The 23960-nt window shown below is 43.6% G+C and overlaps 2 protein-coding genes across 6 annotated transcripts in view; both read right to left on the reverse strand.

Annotated features, from left to right (window-relative positions):
- Nucleotides 1-27: 27 nt before the first annotated feature.
- Nucleotides 28-23731, reverse strand: POLE2 (DNA polymerase epsilon 2, accessory subunit). 5 transcript variants are annotated; one of them, XM_048949187.1, is made up of 19 exons: nucleotides 23614-23731; nucleotides 18753-18853; nucleotides 16515-16590; nucleotides 14617-14694; nucleotides 13389-13482; nucleotides 11680-11754; nucleotides 10405-10488; nucleotides 9906-9962; nucleotides 9527-9575; nucleotides 8413-8485; nucleotides 7294-7466; nucleotides 4593-4682; nucleotides 4357-4411; nucleotides 3375-3434; nucleotides 3201-3278; nucleotides 2682-2790; nucleotides 1261-1437; nucleotides 1013-1080; nucleotides 28-201 (listed from the first exon to the last, which is right to left on the reverse strand). In XM_048949187.1, exons 3-19 carry the CDS (start codon nucleotides 16577-16579, stop codon nucleotides 183-185), a joined length of 1404 nt encoding a protein of 467 aa, XP_048805144.1. In that variant the 5' UTR covers nucleotides 16580-16590; nucleotides 18753-18853; nucleotides 23614-23731; the 3' UTR covers nucleotides 28-182. The 5 variants fall into 5 exon arrangements, with proteins under 5 accessions (XP_048805144.1, XP_048805143.1, XP_048805140.1 ...); XM_048949186.1 differs by lacking the exon at nucleotides 23614-23731 and adding an exon at nucleotides 20461-20747; XM_048949183.1 differs by lacking the exon at nucleotides 23614-23731 and adding an exon at nucleotides 20163-20289.
- The window catches only part of VCPKMT (valosin containing protein lysine methyltransferase), a 92876-nt gene continuing 83639 nt past the window's right edge, over nucleotides 14724-23960 (reverse strand). The window contains exon 5 of the transcript XR_007377804.1: nucleotides 14724-15511. The gene's annotated coding sequence lies outside the window, so the exon portion shown is untranslated. The remainder of the gene's footprint in view (nucleotides 15512-23960) is intronic.

Consider the following 23960-nt stretch of genomic DNA (forward strand, 5'->3'; position numbering starts at 1 on the left):
TGGAAATTAATTTTATCTAAACGCAGCATATTTTTGTGTAAAAGTTTATTTTTGTACAAAATAAGCGTGGCTTTGACATTTATTATGAACAGCCTGCAAAACATCATAAAATCAATCCATCTAAACAAGTGCTGCAGTTGGCCTCACAAAGGCTCAGTCTCTTTTTGTAGTCTTGTAGGAAGTCAGAGACCCTGAAGCTTGCTGAAAATACCAAACAAAAGATAGGTTTAGTTAAAAGAAATGTCAATACATACCACATCATTCTATTCTGTGATCTGTGAAAGACTTCGTAATGTTTTGATCCATCTAAAGACCTAAAACACCTCTTGGTACAATTATTTCTGTATTCAAGTAAAGATTGAATTAAACACAGATCTATCTTTTATCCCTTACATCTTTTATCCCTATTCTACAGAAGATGTCAAAAAGCTGCTGCAAAAAGACATGAAATTGAATCAGAGGCAGACAAGACAAATAGCAATTTTCCTGTTTGGTTCTACCACTGTTATTTCAAACAGATGGAATTTTTAGCACAGTTGTAAATGTTTTGATAGTGTTTAGTTTGTGTTTTTCTGGTTTTGCAACTGGTTTGGTTTTTTTCCAGCTGTTGAAAGAGCACACTGGGAATGAATAAGCACACATGTAAAATACATGAAATCAGAGCATTAAAATGGCTTCTGAGTTTGATTATGATCACAAAATGAACCAAAAATCGTTTCTAAATGTGATTAACCCATGCAACAAGTATAATGTTCAGAAACAAATCTGTTTCCCAACTGGGTCTCAGTTACTGAAAATCATTTAATACAATCTATGTTTCCGTTTACTTTTGGATCACGTTTCTCATCACTGTTTCCTGACCATAAGTTCTGAATGTCTTATTTTAGGTCTAGGCTTCTGAGCTTCTTATGCTGCTGCGTTAACTGCTAGAAGATTCATTCTGTTTATATAGTTGCTTTTCTGTATTCCTCCTGATAACTAGAAAGTCAGCAAATAAAATGAATATATTTACCTGTCTTCAACAGTCTTGTTGGAGGGGTAGAATACCTTGAAAGAAAACCCACTCCTTGGAAAAGAACCCTGTGAAGAAAAATAAACCACAAATGTGCAAGTATAACGCTGTACAGATGGTCAGAGGCAGCATGTAACTGCATTCCCTTTGGCAATTGACCCATCATTAATTTTCCTAATAATAAAGCTATTTATGAATTCAAGGTTGTCTGCACAAGTCTTATTCTGTAAAGTGTAAGGAAATCTTACAGGATTTATGCAAATGCAGTCAGTGTTGGTGACAGTGAAGGGGTCGTATTTATCCGCAATGACGAGCATGTCTGGCACAGGATAAACCCTCAGGGCGTAGTCGTAGGCCCAGTACACAGGGCTAACATACAGTGGAAGTGGTGTCAGGTGTCCTTGTGATAATATGGTCTTTACAAACTGCAAGATAAACACAGAGAGTTCATCTCAACCATACCCTATAAGTCAGTCTCGTTCCTACAAATGTTCTGCCTATAGAGAAGTTTTGAACCTGGAAATACTTTCCATGCCTCTCGCTCCCTCTGGTTAGTGGGGCTTTCTGTAGCAAAGCAGTGATTCCACTGCAACAGCTGATTTGTTTTCTTTGTTAATACACAAACTGCAAAATCTGCTCATCTGTTTCTCCAGCCCAGAAGGTACCAACACTGCCATAGATTTTCTGTAGCCTTCTTGCTTTTATTCCTCAGGGCTTTTCTTGCAATACCAGTTAACCACAAGACCTACACTTTACAGTCTTTACCCTGAAGTTGTGTTTTTGATTCCTAAGTGACACCTCCTGCTGTGTAGCTGCTCCCCTTGTAATTCCCATTTTCATCTGGCAGAATTCAGGAATCCCTGTATGAGTAAATCAAGGTTCACAGCATACACACATGTATGCAAAAATGCACACAGAAGACAGGTGCATCAGTATCCACAGTGGGGTTCTCTCTGCACACAAAGAACCTGAGCGTTGCTGCGATGGAGAGAAGGAAGAGTTAACAGCAAGTTTCCAAGTCAAACAGATTAAAAACAAAAAAACCCTATCAAATAAATAGAAACAGATTCCATCCATCACAGCAATGAGCCAGTATTGTCTAGATCATCCTCATTCACTTATATCAGTAAGTCTCATCAACTGCCGTGCACTCATTAACTAGAATCAGAGTGCTGTGTCTATGTATCAAAAGCAGGATTAAGACTTCAAGTGAAAAGGCAGATGAAGCAGATGACCTTTTGGAAAAGCGACGTGCAGCTTGACTGCAAATGTCACTGGTTAATTGATCAAATCTTAGAAAGGTAATTTCTATTAAGCTTTGCCTTTAGGAATCGATGTTTAGCGGTACGACGTTCATTGCTGGTACACACACACCAACAGCCAGCTGCTGGTAAGTTCTGAGTTCAAGGACAAGTGCAATGGGACAGTCAGCACGACTTGATGTCATCCACAAGCATCCTGGTTTGGTTATCTGCTATCAAGATACAAATGCAAGCAGTACTACCACATGTATAGATCCCTCCTCACAACTCTTTCAAGAAACCTGGTTACTCTAAGAAGTTTGCAAACACATGCAGCTCTGCAGGTCAGAGGCAGCCCAAATGTAGACCTGCTGATCAAAGGAAAAAAGAAGTCAAGAAGTTAGCAAGAAGTGCTGAACACAACTCACATGATTGGGAATGTCCATGCTGCTGCTAGGGAAGCGGACGCAGTTTCTGCACATTTTGTTTACCAAATCTTCACGGAAGATGATGATTTCTTGTGTGCAATATTGAATCCTAAATGAAAACATCAGTGAAATTAAACGAATGACAGTGAAATGCTAACAGATGGAAAGATGTATTATAATCTTTAATACAGCAAAATGAAAACACGCGTTTCAATTAAAACAATCCCTCCTCATCTTTGTTTCTTTCCCTCCAGATTCAGAAAAAAAAATGTTTTTGAGGTTTTTCTATACTGAGTTAAGCTTCTAGCAATACTTCCAAACCATTTTGTTCAAGATGGTGTCATCACTGATTTATTTCTATATTAATGTATTTTAAATTAGTTACAATTAATGTGAGGAATTCTCCTCACTTAAAAATGTTAAGACCACTACATCTGCACATAAACTAAATAGTTCAGTTCAGTTAAAATAAAGAAGAAAAAAACCAACATGAAAACTCCCAGTAAGTTAGACTGTTACCTGCAAGGATTTGTGGTGAAAACTGAAAATGGCACCAGCTGCCTGAATTCCTGAGTGATGTTTTCAGCCAGAGGAGGTCTAAAATAAGTAGCAACACGTGAATCACACAGATTTCCTACTTTCTTTAGCTATTTCATTCAGATTTTCAAAATGTAAAAAGTGAAGCAAACTGACCGTGGTAAAACAGAGCCAGGACCAGGATCTTCAGGGCCAGGAACAAACACAAATCGACTACTGCAATGAGTTAAACACATTGCTTTCATATAAAATAATCCTAGAAGTATCTAACCATTGCTTATGTACTACCACAGTTCCACAGATGAACACAAGTAACATATTCCACGGCAGAGCTGACAGTTCCTTCAGGCCTTATGAACAACTTTAATCACAACTGAGTCGTAAGGCTCATATCCATCCCGCATTGAAGTGGGAGAGCTCTTATATTTAAGAAATGACTGCTCTGGGAGCCCATCCTAGGAACTAGCTCTGCTTCACAGCTACTGTTAGGAACTCAAAGGTGAGAAGCCAGAAAGGATAAGCCTGGCTGTCTCCCTGCTTTTCTTTCCTTCGTATGTTCAAACATCTGTAGAAAGACAGATAAAGGATCCATCCCTCTTCAGGATGGTGTTGTTTTGCCTGGCTCTCAAACTAACAGCTGTGGAGAACCATGCAGGCAAGAACAGGAAGGCAGAAACAAGAAACTCTATGCAGGCAGTGTTTCAGATGACATTTCTCAGGGTTGGTACAGAAAGCCTGCAGCTGCTGCTAGCGGCATCAAGACCCGGACATCAGTTTAGTAAGCAGTACCACATGGGCAGATCCCTGCTGAATGCAAGGGAATTTTGGAGGAAAAAAGCCTCACTCAAATAGAGCTTCTGGAGAACTGTGGGCCACGCTTCATCCATCTGGGAAATGCTCCCAAGAAAGGCAGGTTCACCTTTGCTGACTCAACAGGCAGCTTCCATGACCAAATTGTTGTAGCCAGAATCAGTGCCTTACACCAATCCCCAAACAATCTTACAGGCCTGGAACCTGATTGCAGCTGGCTCACAAAAATGGGAAAACGTGCTATCTGTTCGTTCCTGAAGTGATTAAAGCAACATTTTCCAAAACAAGCACATTCCCCCTGCCACCCCCACAGCACTTCACTGTGTACCTTTTATGAATGCTGGGATATTCACATATTATATCTGCAAGAGCCTTCAAGGAACCTAGAGCCAGAGAAAAAATATCCATGGAGCAGCACTTGGTTAGAACAAAAACACACGTGACACAGATCACCTGTACACTTCAGCACAGCAAAAACAATGCACTTCTTTTCTGCCTTCTGAAACAGTTTTACCACCTCTGTTTTAATTTAATGCTCAGGATTGACTGCGAAGAATTCCACACCTTTCAGAGACTGAATTTGGTTTTTTCCATATGGTGCAGATGAGAAATTTCCACAAAAGAAAAAGCAGGTTGGAGGAGCAGAGGAATAACCTGGAAAAACAAAGCACATGTGAGTGTAACATCCACCCACCTCGAGATCTTTCATCATTCAGCCTCCAGTCCATTTAATGAAAGGCAAAAGCCAAAACAGCACTTCAAGCTCTGCTTCTATTAATACCCCTAACTATTTCCTAGACACAGGCTTTAATTATTTACAGTTCCAACAACATTGTTTGTGTGTATACAACTAATCATTGAGCCAGTCCTATAATTACACAACTAAAACCTGTAATAATAATACATTCTTTCCTTGAAAAGAAAAATAGCAAGTCAGTAGCAATGGATTGTTATTAATCTCCATGCATCATTCAATTCAAAAGCTCTCCTACTGTTTAACTCATTTTTTAGCATTATAAAGCAACAGTACTGCACGAGCATTTTAAGGATCTGATGAACCCTCACAGTAGCACTAAACACATTGCTTTTCAGCAATGGCTAAAAAAAATAAACTCATTTGCCACCTCTAAAACAAAAACAAAACATCTACTTGGGCATTTGTTTTGTGTTCCACCTCACACTCCAGCTCCCTGGCCTGCAGCACCAGACTTGCATTTCCTTCACTATGTTACAAACCAGCGGGGGTAAACAGGATAGAATTGCTTCTGGCAGGCAAATGGCTCAGCAGTATTTCTTCCTTGCTATTCCTCTCTGCTATTACTTTTATTATACAATTATGAGCTTTACCACTTGTCTATAAAAAAGAAGTCTGAAAGTGGTAAACACGATATATGCATCTCTTCCAGCTTAGTCTATTAACCTCCCTGACCGAAGCCCTTTATTGCTTCAGCATTTGCAGTTTTAGCTCAGGCTTGGTTTGGTTCAAGGATCTTGCCAACTCTCATCAGGATACAGAACTGGTTTCCTAACTTCAAAGTTCACTATTTAACTTCTCAGTAGATAATATGACAATGTGTTCAATTTTCCTTAAGTGAAAGCAGTTTGGCACCCTTAATTTTATACTGCTTGTTTTTTAAAGCAGCTGCCCTCTCACACCTCCATTCTACCTAAGGCAGACAGGACAAGCTGTTCCAAAACTGTTCTGGAATGCAAAGAAGCAATTCACAGATCTCACAGATGCTTGCTATCTAAATGTTGCCATCATTACTGATGTAATGATGCATGGAAGAAACAGCCCATATTTTGAGAATAACTGACATCTTTCCATTGGTGAAAAAAAAACAGAAAGTGTTCAAGAGGGACTGTGCATCTCATAGAACCACAGAACGGCCCGGGTTGGAAGGGACCTCAAGGATCACGAAGCTCCAAGCCCCTGTGCCATGCAGGGCCACCAACCTCCACATTTCACAGCAGCCCAGGCTGCCCAGGGCCCCATCCAACCTGGCCTTCAACACCTCCACGGATGGACGGGGCATCACAGCCTCTCTGGGCAGCTGTTCCAGCACCTCACCACTCTCACAGCACACAACTTCCCCCTGACATCCAACCTCCATCTGCCCTCCCTCAGCTCCAAACCATTTCCCCTTGTCCTGCTGTCATCTCCCCTTTCCAAGAGCTGACTCCCCTCCTGTCTGCAGGCTCCCTTTAGGTACTGCAGGCTGCACTGAGCTCACCCCGCAGCCTTCTTTTCTCCATGCTGAACAAGCCCAGCTCCCTCAGCCTGTCTTTGTAGGGAGGTGCTGCAGCCCCCTGCTCATCTTTGTGGCTCCTCTGGACCCTCTCCAACAGCTCCCTGCCTTTCCTGTACTGGGGGCTCCAGACCTGCACACAGCACTGCAGCTGGGGCCTCACAAGAGCAGAGCAGAAGGGGACAATCACCTCCTGTCCCTGCTGCCACCCCTCTGCTGATGGAGGAAAAAGTTTTCTTTAAACTAAGGCTAGGATGACTGTTCATGAACTTTCTTGTCAAAACACATAAAATGGCTACTGTCCAAAACAATATTGGTGCTAAAAGATTTATGAAAAGCAAGTGACAGCTCATAAAAATATAATACAATCCAATTTATAAATCTGTTAGGGAAAGATCCAAAAGAAATAGAACAGCAAGCATGAAATGCAAATAGCTATCGTTAAACTGCAGCAAGACCTTGCTGGCTTTATTGAGGCTGGGGTTCAGTGGGGTTCTGTAAAATACTGTCAGCAGCTGGGCTTACTGGTACTTTCTCAGAACTGAAATTCACTTAAAACACACAATAAACACAGTCTTGAAAATCGTTGCCCAACCTTTTTATTTAAAGGCATACCTTTGAAAACGGTACCAAACTCACTGTTTCACAGAAGATCACATTCAGATCATAGTTAGCAGCCCCTGGGCAGAGCAGCCATGCTGTCAGCCATATGCTGGCCAGCTTCTCCTCCATGGACAGTGATGCTCACTGTGAGCAACCACAGGATGCAAGTACAGAAAGCTACATCAGCTTACAGCTCTCCAACACAGGTTTCCCATGGGATATTCCCTGTGCTGGCTCACTGCAAGGCCAGAGCTCTCAGCCCAAAGCAGGGAGGGAACACAGCCACAGAAGGGGACCTTCCAGCTGTGCATCCTGTCACGCTTACCAGTGCCACCAGCAATGCTGCTAAGGATCAAGAGAGATGGTAAACATTCTCTCAAACAAAGCTCAGACTCAAAATGGCCACCACCTACCTGAAAACATTGTATGCAGCTTTTCTAGTACTTCAGCTTGGTCCAGCCACACATCGGAAAGAAATACAAACATGGCATCCTCATTTTCATCCTCCAGCTGCTTCAGCTTTGCGGAAGCCTTTACTGAAGTTGAGGAAGGACCTCCAAAGAAGTTTATATTCCCATAGAAGGCTCTACATTATTAAAATACTCATGTTACTTCTGTTCTCTTCCCAAATAATTACTAGTTTTGATTATGACTCACCTGAGCCATTTAAATTATTATTATGATGAAAGGTAGCTCAAATCACATCCTTTATCATTTAGTAGCTGATGGAGAAACCAAGGAAAATAAATGGCAGTCACCTAGATATAAAGCATGGGCACTGCTCTGCCATAAGTTCATAGATTATCTCAGGGTAATGTGTGCCCAGGGCTCCCTCCCTCATCCATTCCCTGAGCAACACGGAGCTTCTTATTCCTATGTAATAGTTATTTAGTTTTGCAGTTCAGAAGTGTTTAGATCTCAGTGGTTATCAACACGCTGAACATGCAAGTCTCAGAACTGCCTCCTTAAAATCGTATTTCACAGAATCACAGCATGCCCTGGATTGCACAGGAGCACAGTGCTCATCCAGCTCCAACCCCCTGCTGTGTGCAGGTCGCCAACCAGCAGCCCAGGCTGCCCAGAGCCACATCCAGCCTGGCCTTGAATGCCTGCAGGGATGGGGCATCCACAGCCTCCTTGGGCAACCTGTGCCAGTGCCTCACCACCCTCTGGCTGAAAAACTTCCTCCTCATATCCAACCCAAACCTCCCCTGTCTCACTTTAAAACCATTCCCCTTGTCCCATCACCATCCACCCTCACACACAGCCGTTCCCCTCCTGTTCATACGCTCCCTTCAAGCACTGAAGGCCACCATGAGGTCTCCCCTCAGCCTTCTTTTCTCCAAGCTAAACAAGCCTAGTTCCCTCAACCCTTCTTCACAGGAGAAGAAAGTATTTACTTTGAAATATCTGGAGAGGGGAAATAATAGCATACTTCAATGTCACAAAATTATAAAATGGTAATGAGCTGACTTGGAAACCTACAACAAAATACGAAGCCAGAGTGAGGCTGCTGAAAGTCAGTTCTATACCTTGTGGTAGCAGACGGCTCAGTAGGCGGAAATCCAAAAGCATTCACATGAAAAACTTCATCTTCATACCAACCTAAGACATTTTGGAACAACAAAATAACCTTTAGTTTTTGTAACAGCATCATACTCTAGACATTAGTCAGACAGTTGGCAGCTGTGCTGCTCAGTCCCAGCCTCCATCAATCCCTCTCTTGTGACAGCACCAGTCCCTGCACTGCTCAGCAGTGAACAGAAGTGAACTAGATGGCTGAAAAACAGGCTGAGCAAGACACCAACTATTTTAGGCCTCTACCATTTCTTTGAGTGGATTTGCTGCACAGCCACATAATTTTTCTCAACCCAACTGAGTAAGAATGTAGGGAAACAGCAATCATTTTCCCTGGCTCTGCCCCTGAAGGGTCTGCATCAAACTGCACCCTTTCTTGAGAACTGTCATCTCTTGAAAGAAGTGACTGAGTGGTACTCAATCCCCACTCGTGCTTCTCTTCTACTTAGAGTATTTCATACATTCTAAACATAAAACACATTAACAGAACACACAGAGCAATGTCCCACAAACAGCAGCGTCCATCACTGCACATCTAAGGCTCCAAAACTACACACTGTCTTAATGAGAAGCCTCTGAAGAACTGAAGCTTTGACAACACAAAGCAGTATTTTCTTATTTTTTATTTACAGTCATAGAATCATAGAATGGCCTGGGTTGAAAAGGACAACGGTCATCTAGTTCCAACCCTCCTGCTATGTGCAGGGTCCCCAACCACCAGACCAGGCTGTTCAGTTTTTCTAGTCCATGTCCTTCTGGTCACATCTTCTCCATCATGCTCTATACAGACTAACTAAGGCCAGCTCCCAATGCTGTTGTGGCTTCTCTCATCTCATCAACATCACTGAAAAGCACAGAGTGTCATGGAGCTCTGCCTCAAGAGCCTGAGATAACAGGAAAGACTTAGGGCCCAAATTCTCAGTCACAAGCTCAGCTCATGGTCAAGCCTCACCAAGATTAGACTTCTCTTTTTAGCCACATTTGGCAAACGTCTAACTGCAGCAAAAGCCACCTGCAGAATAATTCATTCCAAGTTAAAAAAGGATAAAAAGAAGAAGTCTGCTTTACCTTCTGCCAAAACGAAGCATGATTCGGTATATAAACCACTGTGGAACTGGTGAGGAAAGGTTAAGAAATATCTTTTTCTTACATCAGGACTTCTACGCTGATTCTTGTAGCCAAAGTTTGCTTTACAGCCAGCTTAATACAAACAGCACACAAACAGGAACACACTCTACTTCCACTAGCAGGGATTCTATCCTTGTCCTTCAAAAGGGCACTGAGCTCCAGCAACTATGAAACTTGTAAAAGAAAGAAAAAGATGGAGCTGCAACTTGCAGCTCTCTGTACATAATTCTTAGTGGTCAGTATGGATTTGTTATTCAAACTGAGCATCCCCAGGCCTACAGGAAATGTATTCCACTCTTAGATCACAGATAAAGGATATTGCTTTACTAAGGTCTAGCTGGACAACTCCTGTAGGGTCTTCTAGGAAATACTTCCCCTAAAAAAAACCAGGATTAATGAAGCAAAGTATATCCAGACATGTAAATGCTTTAATCACAAACACTTACCAGTCAGCATTTATAAACAGTTTAGTGAAGTGTTATATTATATACCTGGAGCGTAGATGTGGAACTGAAGCAATGTAGTTGATGTTAGCATCTTCCCTCAGATGCTCTATTAGTGTATTTCTCCCCTTAATCACAGGCCAATGCAGTGCAGTGCAACACAGTGACTGGAGGCCTCAGCATTTCAGTAAGGAGCACACCCAGAAAATGTTAACCTCCTTTCAAGGAATGAGTCCTGCACCATGGACACCGATGGCAGCTCTGTCACCAACTTACACAGGAGGATGAGGTGCTGACTGAGCCTTCTCATTTCCTAATATATTCAAGTGCTGAACGAATGGTGATCTATACAATCCACTGTAAACAGCATCTTACCTCCTTAAGCTGAGTTATCATCCCAAGGACAATCACTTCTCCCACTTTCACTGTATTGCCCAGCAGAGTTTCTACTGTTTTAAGCTGGAACCAGAGGCAAAGAATCATGTCAGATTAACTCCAGGTCTCCAAAATAGCTTTTCTGAAGCAAGCAAGACGAAGTATCAGACAGCATATACAAATATTCTTGCATAAATACACAAACAAGCTAGGACAGAATTCAGGCTCATTAGAAAATCAGGGACACATTTCTGAATGTCAAATGTAGCAGACTTGAGGGAAATATTTCCAATAATGGCTGCCAGCACAAAGAAGTGCTTAGCAAGTAAATATCTGTTGTTGCTATTTTGCTTACAAAAGCATTAAAACTGAAAAGAACAAGTGGCAATTTCTGCTCTTGCATATGAATGTCAATTTTAGTAATTGGATCTTCAGCAGAATCCGATCTGAACCACAGGGCAGATCTGAACCTCCGCCCAGGCAGTAACACTAATTATTTCTGCTGAGGAGCCTTAGATGGATGACAGAGAAAACTCCTGAGTAACATCAGTGATACCACACAGCAGGCTGTCTGCATTCTCTGGACAAACTCATTTTGGCCTGCCAAGATGCAGTTAAGGGAGAAAATCCTCCTGGAACATAGGCATAAACAATAGATGCTCTTGGCACTGTTGACAGGAGAACAGGAAGCTGTCGAGAGAGAAAGATGCCTACAGAGCCTGCGTGGAGATGCAAGCTCAACTCAGCTAAGGTCACTTGTTTCTTTTCCTACAAGATGCCATGCTCTGAACAAGCAGAAACAGGCAAGCTGTTCAAAACAAAACCTGCTTGGTGCTGAGAGACATTTGCGTGCATTTTTTCTTTTAAAATATGTAATAATTACATCACATCAGAAGAGTATTTAATACGAGAAAACTGAGATGGAAACAGAACAAACTCAGGTTGTGAACTTATTGAATCAATGGTTTGTGAATCTGGTGCTAATGAAAGAAAGAAAAATATTCTCAAGTTAAAGGAAAAAAAGTGTAAAGCTGAGCAGTTAATGTATTTCCACCTTGGGAAGCTGCATTTCTCATGCACTTCATAGCTGTTTTTAAGCAGCTTGGTCATCATGCTGAGGTAAGGCACATAACTGCCATTTTGACACACAAGCTAAAAATGATAGAAAAAAACTCATTTCCATTAATCACCCATACAAGAAGGAAAAATAAGGTGTCACTGTGCATGAAAGCACAACACCAACAGTTCCATTTGCAAGAAATAAAGACTTTTTACCTGGAATTTGCTCCTACTGTCATCAGGATGAACGACGACTGCTGCAGGTGTAAACAGCTCATGTCTGTGAGTCCTCTGCAGAAACCAAAATTGAAGTAATATAGTTTAAAAAACAAAAGAGTGCTGTCAAAAAGTCAGTTCATTACAACCACCATATAAAATAGTTTATGAAGTTCTCTCCCTCTATTTTATCCAGCAACATTTGACTTGATTTTGCACAATCAGTTCAGTGGACAATAATTTGCTTCTAAGAAATAGATTCACATTGGACTATAAAACTAAGCCAAAGAAGTAACTGCATGTGTAATGGTTTTAAAAGTTACTTCTGACTACCTGGAGGAAAGCAGTGGGACAGCAAGAGAAGGTGAACTGCATGAAACGCTGGCTGTGTGGAAGAGGGCTGGTTCTCTCTTCAGGGCAGGCCTACTAAAAGCAAGTACTTTTTTTTGTTGAGTTTGAGCTCTTTTTTTTACAAACAGGGGCAAGCTACACTAAAACTAAAGTGCAGAGCATGTAGAAAATACATTTGGCATGTAGAAATTTTCACTTATTTCAGTGCTTTTCATGCAGTCTAAATACCTCTCCTTGAAACAAACTCATTGCTACCAGCCCGTGTACCACATGCAGGAATTAGTTCTAGCAGCCTTCACTAGCAACCTGAACATTCACTTTTCTGGAGGTCACAAAGAAGTAAACTTAACGTACTGTTTGTATGGACTAAATCTTTAGCTAGTGGTTAACTGGCTGCCAGGATAGAGGCCAGGATAGAGGCAAACTGCAGTACACATTCTTCCAGCAGCAGCTGTCTGTGGAAGACAGAGTTGCTGGTGCCCTGGGGTACATCACCCTGGTCAAGCTAGTCACTGTGGGGTGGCACAGCAAAAAGCTGGGCTCACTGCCTGCCTGCCTCCTGGTGGTTCACTGGGGTTGGGACTGCACAGAGGTGAATGGTTCTGCACACAACCTGCTAGCACATGGCATGATCTGTGCTGTGCATCTGTTAGAGCAGACACCTCATAAACAATTAACAAGCCATCACGTCAGCCATTCACTCCCTGATCTCATACTGCTCATGCCAGTCTGCAGGGCAAAGCACAGCAGGGTTACACTCCAACGTGTGAGGAGAGTGGATGGGAGGAAAGAAGTGAGTTGAGGGCCTGCTCAGGGATGAGCCCATAGGCTGACTCTGAGCTGAGAGTGCAGTCTGTGCAGGGCCACCACCTAGAGATGCTGTCAGTACCTGTGGCTACCACCACCACAGCAGTGCAAAGCAAATCCTGCTGGGGAACTCTGCTCAGGAGCTGCTCGCACCAGGGGACAAGGCACAAGTGCCACCATGAGATGACAAAGCACGGCTGACTCCTACTGAGCATTCCTGATAACTGGAAAACAAATAACTGAAATAAGGCAGAAGCAAACATCAGTGCTTCAAGAAGAGGCTGAATGAGAGCTTCCCAGGGTTTCAGGGTTGTATTATCTCAACAAGCACTGTGTGCAGTGACAGGCTAGTCAAACACACGAGAGACAGGAGGAAGACACACATACAGATAGATAATCTGCTCTTATGACATGATGCTAAAATGCTCAAACACATGCATCCATCACGCTGTATGGTGTCAGCTGAGAAAACTATACCTGTATTTAACAGCAAAAAAAGAAAAAGCATTTTGTTTATGTGTTTTGTTAAACAAAGCAAAACCGTTTCTGACCTGCTGTAAGATGGAGTAGCGTTCACGGAACAACTCTGCTTTATCTCTGGCAGTTCCAAATAAATTTGGTGCAGGAAAGTTGGTCATTGACAGACTGCAAGAAGTTCAACAAAATCGAGATTAAAAAAGGTACATTCTACACACAGAAATTACTTATTGATCTAAAAGGTGCCTGCAAAAGCTATAGTGCTACTGCGTGATATATTTAGGCAATGAGTAACATTTCTGATAGGGCCTCTATGTTTCTGTTTTTGAAGGCTACATCAATTTAATTTTCCTCTACATCACAGACCTCAAGACCTGTATTTCCACGTGAACAGGACTTTGCAGAAGTCCATTATTTAAAAACAGATATGCCTATTAAGTGACTGTGAACAAGTACAGTTTCTTCCCTTTGATGAGCAGAATGTCTTCATGGAGTTCTCTGCTTCTGATAGCCTAGAAAGCTAGAAAGTGGCACTGGAATTAACCTCCTCCTGCAGACACACAGAATGTTGTTGCTGACCAGCAGATTCATGAACCAAGACTAGAAAATGACATTACATGAAGGTCATTGTAATGCCTCACCACAAACACAACTATCAGTTTCTCAGCTAACAACACCTGCAGCTTTGTAAAAGTGCAGCCTCTATTGGGCTCAGCAGTCTGGGCTGCTTGCTGTTAATGTAAATTCTTCAGTAAATGTAAATGTTCCTTAGCTCTCTTTAGAAATGCCCCAGAGCTACAGGACGTTGCAAGCTACAGTCTAGGAAATAAATACAGACAGACCAAATTTATTGGGAAAAAAAAAACAAGAGTCAAATACAGAAAGCAAAAAAGTAATCATTACGTTAGTGATGTATGCCCTTAGCCTTAGTGTCTATTGTATTCCTCAAATGCCATTAACACAACTGGCACATTGTGAGATAAATACTTGAGTTTCCGAGCTAGTCAGATCACAGGCAGCACAGAATACACTGCCACAGAAGAGACAGAGATGGCCATTTCAGCTCCATTCTACCAAGTGGGGAGAAACCCAATGGCACATTTATTAATGAGCCAGCATTTATCATAGCCTCTGTAGAGTCAGGCAGGCTTTGAGAAACAAAATTATCTTACTTTCTCACATGAGCTTGAGATGAGTGAACCCAAGAGGGAAAGAACAGAACAGAGACTTCTCAGACATAGAGAAATACAGGCTATCTCTTAAAACAAGGAGCAGTTGAAGCTTAAAATATGCACGACTTACGGTAGAAATCTCTTTCTTTCTGAATTATAAATGTAGCGTGGAATATCAAAGGCTCCAATAATGTTGAAAACATTTTCTCTGAAATGAGAATTTATTTACAGCGTTAACTGAGGTGGAACTAACAAACAATAAGGAGAGAAAATAATTAAACAAACGTTTTGAAGAGAAGTCTATTTGTTTTGTTCTCTATTGCCCTGTGTTACCACTGTACCTCCTGCTCCACTCTACCTACTGGCTACTGCAGCACCTTCTAATTAAAAAACAAAAGGAACACTACTTGGAAAAAGATACATCTCTGTGATATTTCTATCAGTATCCTCTGGTACATTTTTTGACAACAGAACAGTCTTGGTGTGCTTTATGTGAATATGTTTAAAATTACACAAATCTTCATTTACTGAGTTGATAGCTTCCATTACATGTACTGGTACTGTTCTCTTTGATACCCCCCATTACTCTTACTCTGAGAGCATCAAATCAGAATAGAGAAAAATTTTTCCATGAACCCTCACTATGGTTTACAAGCACAGGACAACAATCATTGCCTATCAGACAATGGGGTCTTGGACTTCATTTGTATTTCATACAAAACTTTATCCCCAAGCTTCTTGCACTGTAATTTAAAAGTTAGAGAGGCACGAGTGACCTGTGCAGTATTCCCTTCAGGCCTCTGCCCTGAGAACCTGTGCAGTTGCAGAATCATGGAATGACAGAATGGCCTGGATTGGAAGGGACCTCAAGGATCACGAAGCTCCAACCCCCCTGTGCCATGCAGGGCCACCAACCTCCACATTTCATAGCAGCCCAGGCTGCCCAGGGCCCCATCCAACCTGGCCTTCAACACCTCCAGGGATGGACGGGGCATCACAGCCTCTCTGGGCAGCTGTTCCAGCACCTCACCACTCTCACAGCACACAACTTCCCCCTGACATCCAACCTCCATCTGCCCTCCCTCAGCTTCAAACCATTTCCCCTTGTCCTGCTGCCATCTCCCCTTTCCAAGAGCTGACTCCCCTCCTGTCTGCAGGCTCCCTTTAGGTACTGCAGGCTGCACTGAGCTCACCCTGCAGCCTTCTTTTCTCCATGCTGAACAAGCCCAGCTCCCTCAGCCTGTCAGGAGCAAAAAACGCATTTAAGTGTAAGAGGTGACAAAAGAAAAAGTCACATTGAAACCACCAGCATTATAAAGGTTCCAATGACTAGGAGAAAAGTCAAAAATAAATAAATTTGCTTCACACTGAGGAACTGTGGGATCACAGTGTCTGACATGCCTAACAAACCATTTATTTTCATGATTTGCATTACGCTGTCAATACACAAGGCAAACACTGAAGAAAACACATTCATCACAATCACAAATAAAACTCTCAGAAGCTCAAGTAATTGTTCTCTGCTTTGTTATCAGAGAGTGAAAATCAATCATGGTTTTCCAAATAACAGCCCTGCTAGACCAAAAAAAGCACACAAAAAAGCAGAAAGCAGCACCCTGGAGGAAAACTTTTCCAAGTGCTATCTTATGAAAGTCACAAAAACAACCTCATATAACTTTCATCTGGAGAAAAGGAAATAAAGAAACGAACAGAAGTATCAAGTTCCCTATTGGTTTATTTCATTGGTTAATATTCAATCTGTGTCACATGTAACACATAACCATGTAATTTTAATTCCAGAATGTTGGCATTATATTTAGAGTCCCCCAGAGGACTATGCATGAGAACCAATTTTCTAAGAAGGAACATTACCAACCTTCCAAGGCAGCATCAGGAAGACAAAGCACAAAGCAATTACTGGCATGTGTAGCACTGCTGGAAACGCCTGCCATTTATTTCCTAATCAGAAATAAAGGCATGCATACAACTCCCATAAGCATCAAATAAAAAGAAATAATGTCACCGTACATTGTTTCATCTGATGCTTGGCTACATTCTTGGACAGCTGCTTCCACCGTGGACAGTTCAATCATATTAGTTGACACTGGAAAGAAAGTTTCTAAGAGTTAAAAGTGCAGCATATGGAGAGTGGTAAGAAAGCGTGGGGGTCTCTCATACTTTACAAGAAATGGTAGAGAAGAAATCTTCTCTACTACACAAAAAAGCATACTTTCAAAAAGGTAACAGCACACAGGATGGATCACTTAGTATTCTTACCAGTAGGATGCATCTCAAGCAAAAAATTAACCCACACTCATATTGTGCCCACCATTAATTCGCTAAACACGGACAGCAAGACAATTATAGCTTATGCAAAGCTGCCAAATATACTACAAATGTGTTAGATGAGAACTTTCACATTCTGAAGGTTAATTTTATTCCAGAACATTATCGCACAGATTGCTGTCATATATAAGTATTCAAACAGCTTAGCACAATCTTGGAGACAGGCACATTGTTGCCTTCATAGATGTTAAACTGATAATTGAAATCCAAAAACATTTCCAAACGCTGACGTCTTGTTGAATTTGAGAAGGACACCAAGGCATGGATTCACAAAAGGATTTGGTCAGTGCTGCCAAGCCTGACTGCTGGAGTTGCTGACTCAGGAAACAAAATCACACCTCATGTAAGTCAGTGCTGAAGTGCAGAGCAGGAGGGGCACCAGGTGAGCCAGCAGGAATCAGGGGGGATATCAGCACATCCAAATTGTGGTCTCTAGCAACTCACGGTCATTAGCTGGACAACGCTGGCATTAATTGCACAAAATCCCACCTTGTACAAAGACCAGCATTAGCAAAAACACCAACCACAGGTACTACATTGGCCCTGGAGCTTCTTGTACTGATTTAGAACTGCTCAAAAATGTGCACATGTGAATTTGTACCAGCAGGCTTCACACTAGGTGAGGACCAGCTCTTCAAACTGCTTTGGCTCCCTATCTGATCAGCTGTGTTTTTCAATGGCTAGTGTAAGAACGTAAAGTTATAACTTCTGTTGTTGCTACTCTATAGATAAAGCAATAAAATGCCCACATTTCATTGAACCTGCTTTAAATAGGAGAGCTGAGAATGTTTCCTGAACTCATATAAGGCCTAACGTTTATATGGGATCGAATCTCCTCAGCCAAAAAACTGGTCAGGTTTTCTGGATCTCATGAGCTCAGATTATTGAACACATGTGCATGTTAGGCATCAGTGCCACCTCCTTCAGCCATGTTCTTTAAGTGAGGATGTGACAACTCCTGTGTTTTGTGGCCCACAATTAGGGACACTGTGTCTGAGGACACACAGTCCAGACTAAGCAGGAAATGGTACCCAAAGAAAAAACTCCTGCCAGGATGACACAGTTTCAGACATGCTCAGAATTACAGGAGTTGTAGGAATGCTACCAGCAATAGTTCAACTCATAGAGTGTCTCATGCATAAAGAGGGTTTTCCAGGAGTTTTCTGGATTCACTTTTGGACTCAGCCATTTATGATATCTGATGCATTTTCATACATCAAGGATGTACAGCTCATCCATTGCTGCAGTGCCCCAACTGTTAGCAGCACCTTCAGCCCAACATTACTACAAGATCAGTCAGCATGACAGAACATCAGCACCTGCCATGAGCAAACAGAGAACATTCAGGTGCTGTTAACTCCTTCCATAGTTGCTTTAAGCACATGTGCTGGATTGTTACAGCACTCCTACCTGCCTCTGCACTTGAATGCAAGTGCAGTGACCTCTGGTCAAAGGGAGGTAACTGTTCTCTTCTCACAGATACAGCGAGGCTCTGAAAATTACAGCTGTCAACATTAATATTTCTCTGGACCTGGGCTACAGAATAACAAGTGAACTAACTTCTTGCTATTTCTTGGGTTTATTTGAGTGTTTTAGATGACAGTTTCATATACAAAGATGCCCACGCAAACTCAGCTAGGAGCTTTTAGTAGCTGGCAGTGAAGAATTTCACTACTCTTGGAATCCAAAAGTCAGGAGCTACCAACTTGCCAACTTTTCAAACAGCAAAGTGACACTGACTTTTGCTGACATTACAAACTTCAGTATTTAACAAAACAAAATGTCAACAAATACATCTATCTTGATCAACCTCCTAGACCAGAGTGACACTGCAGTGCATAAGTTGTCAGTAATTCTGTCTAAATAACATTGTAAGTGCAAGATAATCTTAGCAAGCTTAGGAAAAAAGTGTTTACTTACAAGGCTGTTTTTCAACAGCATCGATGATTCTGTCAATTACGTCCTCAAACTCTTCTTCATTGAGGGACTGAAGAGTTTCAGTGAGATATTTTACAGCTTCCCTAATGTCAACAAAGAAAGTTAGCTCAAGAAGCAATTAATATTCAGTAAAGTTCATATGAACTGTGTCAGTTTTGGCATATGTGCATACAATCACTAAATGCCTTGTGATTAAAAATGTAGAAACTGTTAGTACTGATTTCTTTTTTAAACTTGTGCTCTCTTGTCCTGTCGCAGTGTGTTGTTGAGAAGTCCCTCCTCTTTCTTCCTAATTACCTTTGAACAAGACTGGGGTTAGATTTCCCTGAGCCTTTCCTTCTTGAGGCTGAACAAACCCAAATCCTTAGCATTTTTCCACATGTCAAGGTCAGGCTGGACAGAATTGAGCACCTGATGGAGCTGTTGGAGTCCTTGTTCATTGCAGGGGAATTGGACCACATGACCTTTAAGGGTCCCTTTCGACTCAAACAATTCCACGACTCTAAATTCTCCAACATTGTAATCATCTTGGTGGTCTTCCACAGAGCCCTCCCCAGTTTTTCAATATCTCTTTTGAACCAAGGAGACCAAAACCAGAGCTTTTTTTGCTGCCTCTCACACCTCTGTGCTGTGGCTCCTTCTCTCCACAAGTCCCTTTTGGACAGCTAGCCTCCATCTTCCATCCCAAGGGCTGAACAGAGCTGGCTCATCCCTCAGGTACTGCCAGCCCACGCTAGCCCCAACTGCCTTCTGCAGGATTCACTCCACTTTATCAGTAGCTCTGATACTGGAGTTATTGTAGAATCACAGAATCATTTAATGTTGGAAAAGACCTCTAAGATCCCCAAGCCCAACCAATCCTCACCATGTCCATTAAGGCACGTACGTCCCTCAGTATCACACATTCTAAATTAAATGAGAATTACAAATCCATTTCTTCCCTCATCCTTAAATACACTCTTGCAGTTAAAGATAACGATTTTCTTATTACCATCCTCTGCCAGACAATCAAACTGGCTCTCGGTTAACGGCCCGACCTTCGCATTGCTGTTTAACAGCGGGCTCGGGGCTCGGTCTCCTAATGAAAGAGCCAGGACCTCGCTCAAAACAATCACAATCTATTCACATCAGATACAAAGCAGAGCTGATATTATGCAGAATCCTCAAAGGCGAAATTCGAGTATCGACCCAACAACGCGGCAGCTCATCGGGGAGGGGACGGAGGAGAGCTTTTAGGCAGCTTTTGGCGCTCCCTAGACCCGAGCGACGGGCGGAGGTGGACGGAAGAGGCCCACGGCAGGGCAGGAGGCGTTCGGGCAGCCCGAGAGGAGCCTCCGAGCCCGGCCGAGGCCTGCAGCCGCCTCCGCGCCCGCCCCGCGCCCCGCTACTCACGCCCGCAGCATCAGCCCGCGCGCCCGGAACGCGCAGCCCAGGCGGCGCCGCAGCCGCTCCGGCTCCATGGCTGCCGCTTGGCGCCCAGCAGCGCCGCGCCGCCCCGCCGCCCCGGCCCTGCCCCGGGGTGGGAGGAGGCCGCGGGCCGGCCGGGGTGCCGCGTGTAGCTGCAGCTCTCGCGCTCTATCGCTCGACTCTTAATTTCTCCTCTCTCTCGGATCGGTTGGTCTAAGTTTCGTCAGGCCTGGGACGCAGCTGTCAGCAGTGTGCTGGAATTGGGCGGTCTGTTGCTCATCACCTTTAGTAAAGGAAGGGCACGCGGCGATCCTGGTCTGTTTTCTTCTGCTCTGACATCATATCTGTCCCATCCAAACATCGTGTTCACAAATGTCAGTTGTCCCCAAATTTTGCATAAGTCAAACTCGCTCAGAGTTCTCACTAAACCACAACACAAAATCCAAACGCTCCTTGAACACCTCCAGCGTCGGTGACTCCACCACCTCCCTGGACCGCCCATTCCAGTGGGCTCCTCACCACCCTCACTGTGAAAGATTTCTGTTGATCTGCACCCACAGCTTCACGTTACAGCAGCTCCATGCTGAAGATGAGCATTGACGTGTGAAGATGAACTCAAAGTTCTTCAGTTCATCGCCCTGCAGCAGTGACTGTCAATGTTCCAGCATCTTTAAAGATGAATCAGGTTGGATAAAAGATTTCTTCTCCAAAAGAGCAGTGCTGCAGTGCCACAGCTGCCTGGCAGTGGTGGGTCACCTTCCCTGGAGGTGTTACAGAGCTGTGGAGATGTGGCACTGAGGGATGTGGGCAGTGGGCACGGTAGGGTGGGCTGGGGTTGGGGTTTGGGAGCTCCAACCTGAGTGATTCTGTGATTCTATAAATGCCCCCACGACTGACTTTTCACACAGGCAGGGAATTACACGCATTTTTTCCTCTGAGCTTGAGCATCTGAAGTCTGTCACAGCATACTAAGTCCTGGTACAAAGCACAGTAAATGCACTGCACCTCTTGCAGTTCCAGTCCTGTGGGGCAGCTGCCTCCTCTCCAGCCAAAAAACGACTTCATCAAAATACTCCCAGCCTCATCTGCTAAAGTACAGCTTTGTTTCACAGAAGGCTCAAAAAGTAACTGAAAGAAAGATCCTCAATCAAAACACTTTGGGGATATAAAGCCAGATTGAAAATGTCAGCTTATTTTCCGTAGTCCATTCTCAACTGCATCATTTATAATCAATTCCCCTCATCTGGAGGAAGCTCATGGGCGAAGCTGAATCTATCTACTCTCTTTAGATATAAAGCTACCATCTGACAGGTCTCAGCTATTTTGGCAGGAAACACGATCCATTTTTCATCTCAGCTAGGTGTGAATTATGAACCCTTATGTAAGTTCTTCTATTTGCTAAGATTACTGCCTTTCCTTCTTAAATAAAATAAAATAAAATAAAAAACAATCTGATTTTGCCAATGTCTCTCCCAGAGAAGGAAGGTAGCCCTCTTCTAACATAAGAAATATTAATTTCTTTTAAAACACATGACCAAACCAGGAACACAGAGGAAATTCCTGCGGCACCCTGCAGTGCTTGGGGTTCTGTTAGGTTGCCTGGAGCCTCCCACCAGAGATATAAAAGTATTCCAGTGTGAGCTACAGACTTCTGTTCCCAGAACCATCTGTCTCGTGCTCTGGAAGCCAGGCCCAGCTCTTTGCCTTCAGTTTGCAATGACTCTTGACATGACTACTATGGCATCAGCATACATGGCTTGAGAGGAGGGAGCTGACTGAAACAGTCTGATGGTTCATGATCAATTAAGCTCAAGGAGGGAAGGTTTAGGTTGAGTGTCAGGGGGAAGTTCTTTGCTATGAGAGTGGTGAGGTGCTGGAACAGCTGCCCAGAGAGGCTGTGGATGCTCCATCCATCCCTGGAGGTGTTGAAGGCCAGGTTGGATGGGGCCCTGGGCAGCCTGGGCTGCTATGAAATGGGGAAGTTGGTGGCTTTGCCTATGGCGGGGGCCTGAGACTTGACGACCCTTGGGGTCCCTTCCCAACCCAAGCCATTCTATGATTCCATGATCACACAGCACATCTGCCTAGAGCCAAAGATAGATGGGTGGAATTGTTGTTATACCAAACATGACAGATTATCTCATCTTTGACCAGTACTCCACTGGTCAAAAAACATGAGCTGCTTCATACTGCCCGAAGTATCTTTCTGAGATCACATCATAGCTCTACTTGACTTACAGATGTGTTTCTCTATCAAATGTTTCCTTCCTGTGCTTTAATCATCATCCCAGTGCATCATTCTTACTTTTATTAATTTTAACAACTGTTGACAGTTAATGTCCTCCCTTTTTGATCACAGGAAATGCATCTCACTTTGTGTCCTTTTACAGATGTTTAAATATATGTTTCTCAGAAATTCTACACCGCTACTCGTGAAGAGCTGTACCTGGATTATTTCAAATTCCATTCATTCCAAATGGATCCACTCTTCGGCTGAAACTCACCGGGTTGTTGACTGAACAATGCAGGAGCTAAAATGGGAACGAATGCATATCTCAGCCTGCTGCTCAAGGGCAAGCCAATAGGGAGGAGTGTGTGTTGGGGGAGGTTGAAGGGTAGTGACCACTCAAACAGACAAAACCTGTAGTTGGAATCATGATGGGAGATGACATGTTCAATGTCAGGCTGGTTGGGGCTCTGAGCACCTGATGGAGCTGTAGATATCCATGTTCATTGCAGGGGAATTGGAATAGATGGCCTTTATATGTCCCGTCCAACTCAAATGATTCCCTGATGAGTTCACAGTGAGCTTGCAGCACCAGCTCCATGAAGTTAAGTTCAGCAGCGGCCCCAACATGCAGATCCTGCACAACAGCCCTGGGATCCCCCTGCAGTGCTCTTCCATCTGTGGTTGGAAGCTTCTCACTTCATCTGCTTTAGAGCTGAAGATCAAATGGTAGCAATTCACAGAATAGTCCTCACTAAGGTCAGTGGTTTGAAATGCTACACAATTGTTTTTCTATCAGAAAGTATTTCACAGCTGCTGTTTGGCAGGAGCCAGACGAGCAAGTTTCTGAGAATCACAGAATGGCCCGGGTTGGAAGGGACCTCAAGGATCACGAAGCTCCAACCCCCCTGTGCCATGCAGGGCCACCAACCTCCACATTTCACAGCAGCCCAGGCTGCCCAGGGCCCCATCCAACCTGGCCTTCAACATCTCCAGGGATGGACGGGGCATCACAGCCTCTCTGGGCAGCTGTTCCAGCACCTCACCACTCTCATAGCAAAGAACTTCCCCCTGACATCCAACCTAAATCTCCCCTCTCTCAACTTCCAGCCATTTCCCCTTGTCCTGCTGTTCTCTCCCCTTTCCAATAGTTGATTCCCCTCCTGTTTGCAGGCTCCCTTTAGGTACTGCAGGCTGCAATGAGGTCACCCCGCAGCCTTCTTTTCTCCAGGCTGAACAAGCCAAGTTTCACTATGGTTGTCCTAAGCCACGTCCCACGTTGAGCTCTGCCTCAACACAAGCTTCTCTTCCGACTCCTGCACTGGCTTTATGTTCAGGTATCCTACTCTCGGCACCTTCCCGTGCTTTTACCGTCAGGTTTCAGGCCTCAAATCCATCTCTCCGTGCCCCTCACCAGACACACACGGCTGTGCACCCTCTCTGACAGGGCCCGTTCCGGGAGAGCCGCAAACAGCCAGCTAAGCACAGCCCCGCCGCCAGCCTGCCCCGCCTGCAGCGCCGGGGCACAGGGCAGAGGGCAGCCCGCCGCCGCCCCA

Source organism: Lagopus muta, chromosome 6 (assembly GCF_023343835.1).
Source record: "Lagopus muta isolate bLagMut1 chromosome 6, bLagMut1 primary, whole genome shotgun sequence".
NCBI classification, from domain to species: domain Eukaryota; kingdom Metazoa; phylum Chordata; class Aves; order Galliformes; family Phasianidae; genus Lagopus; species Lagopus muta.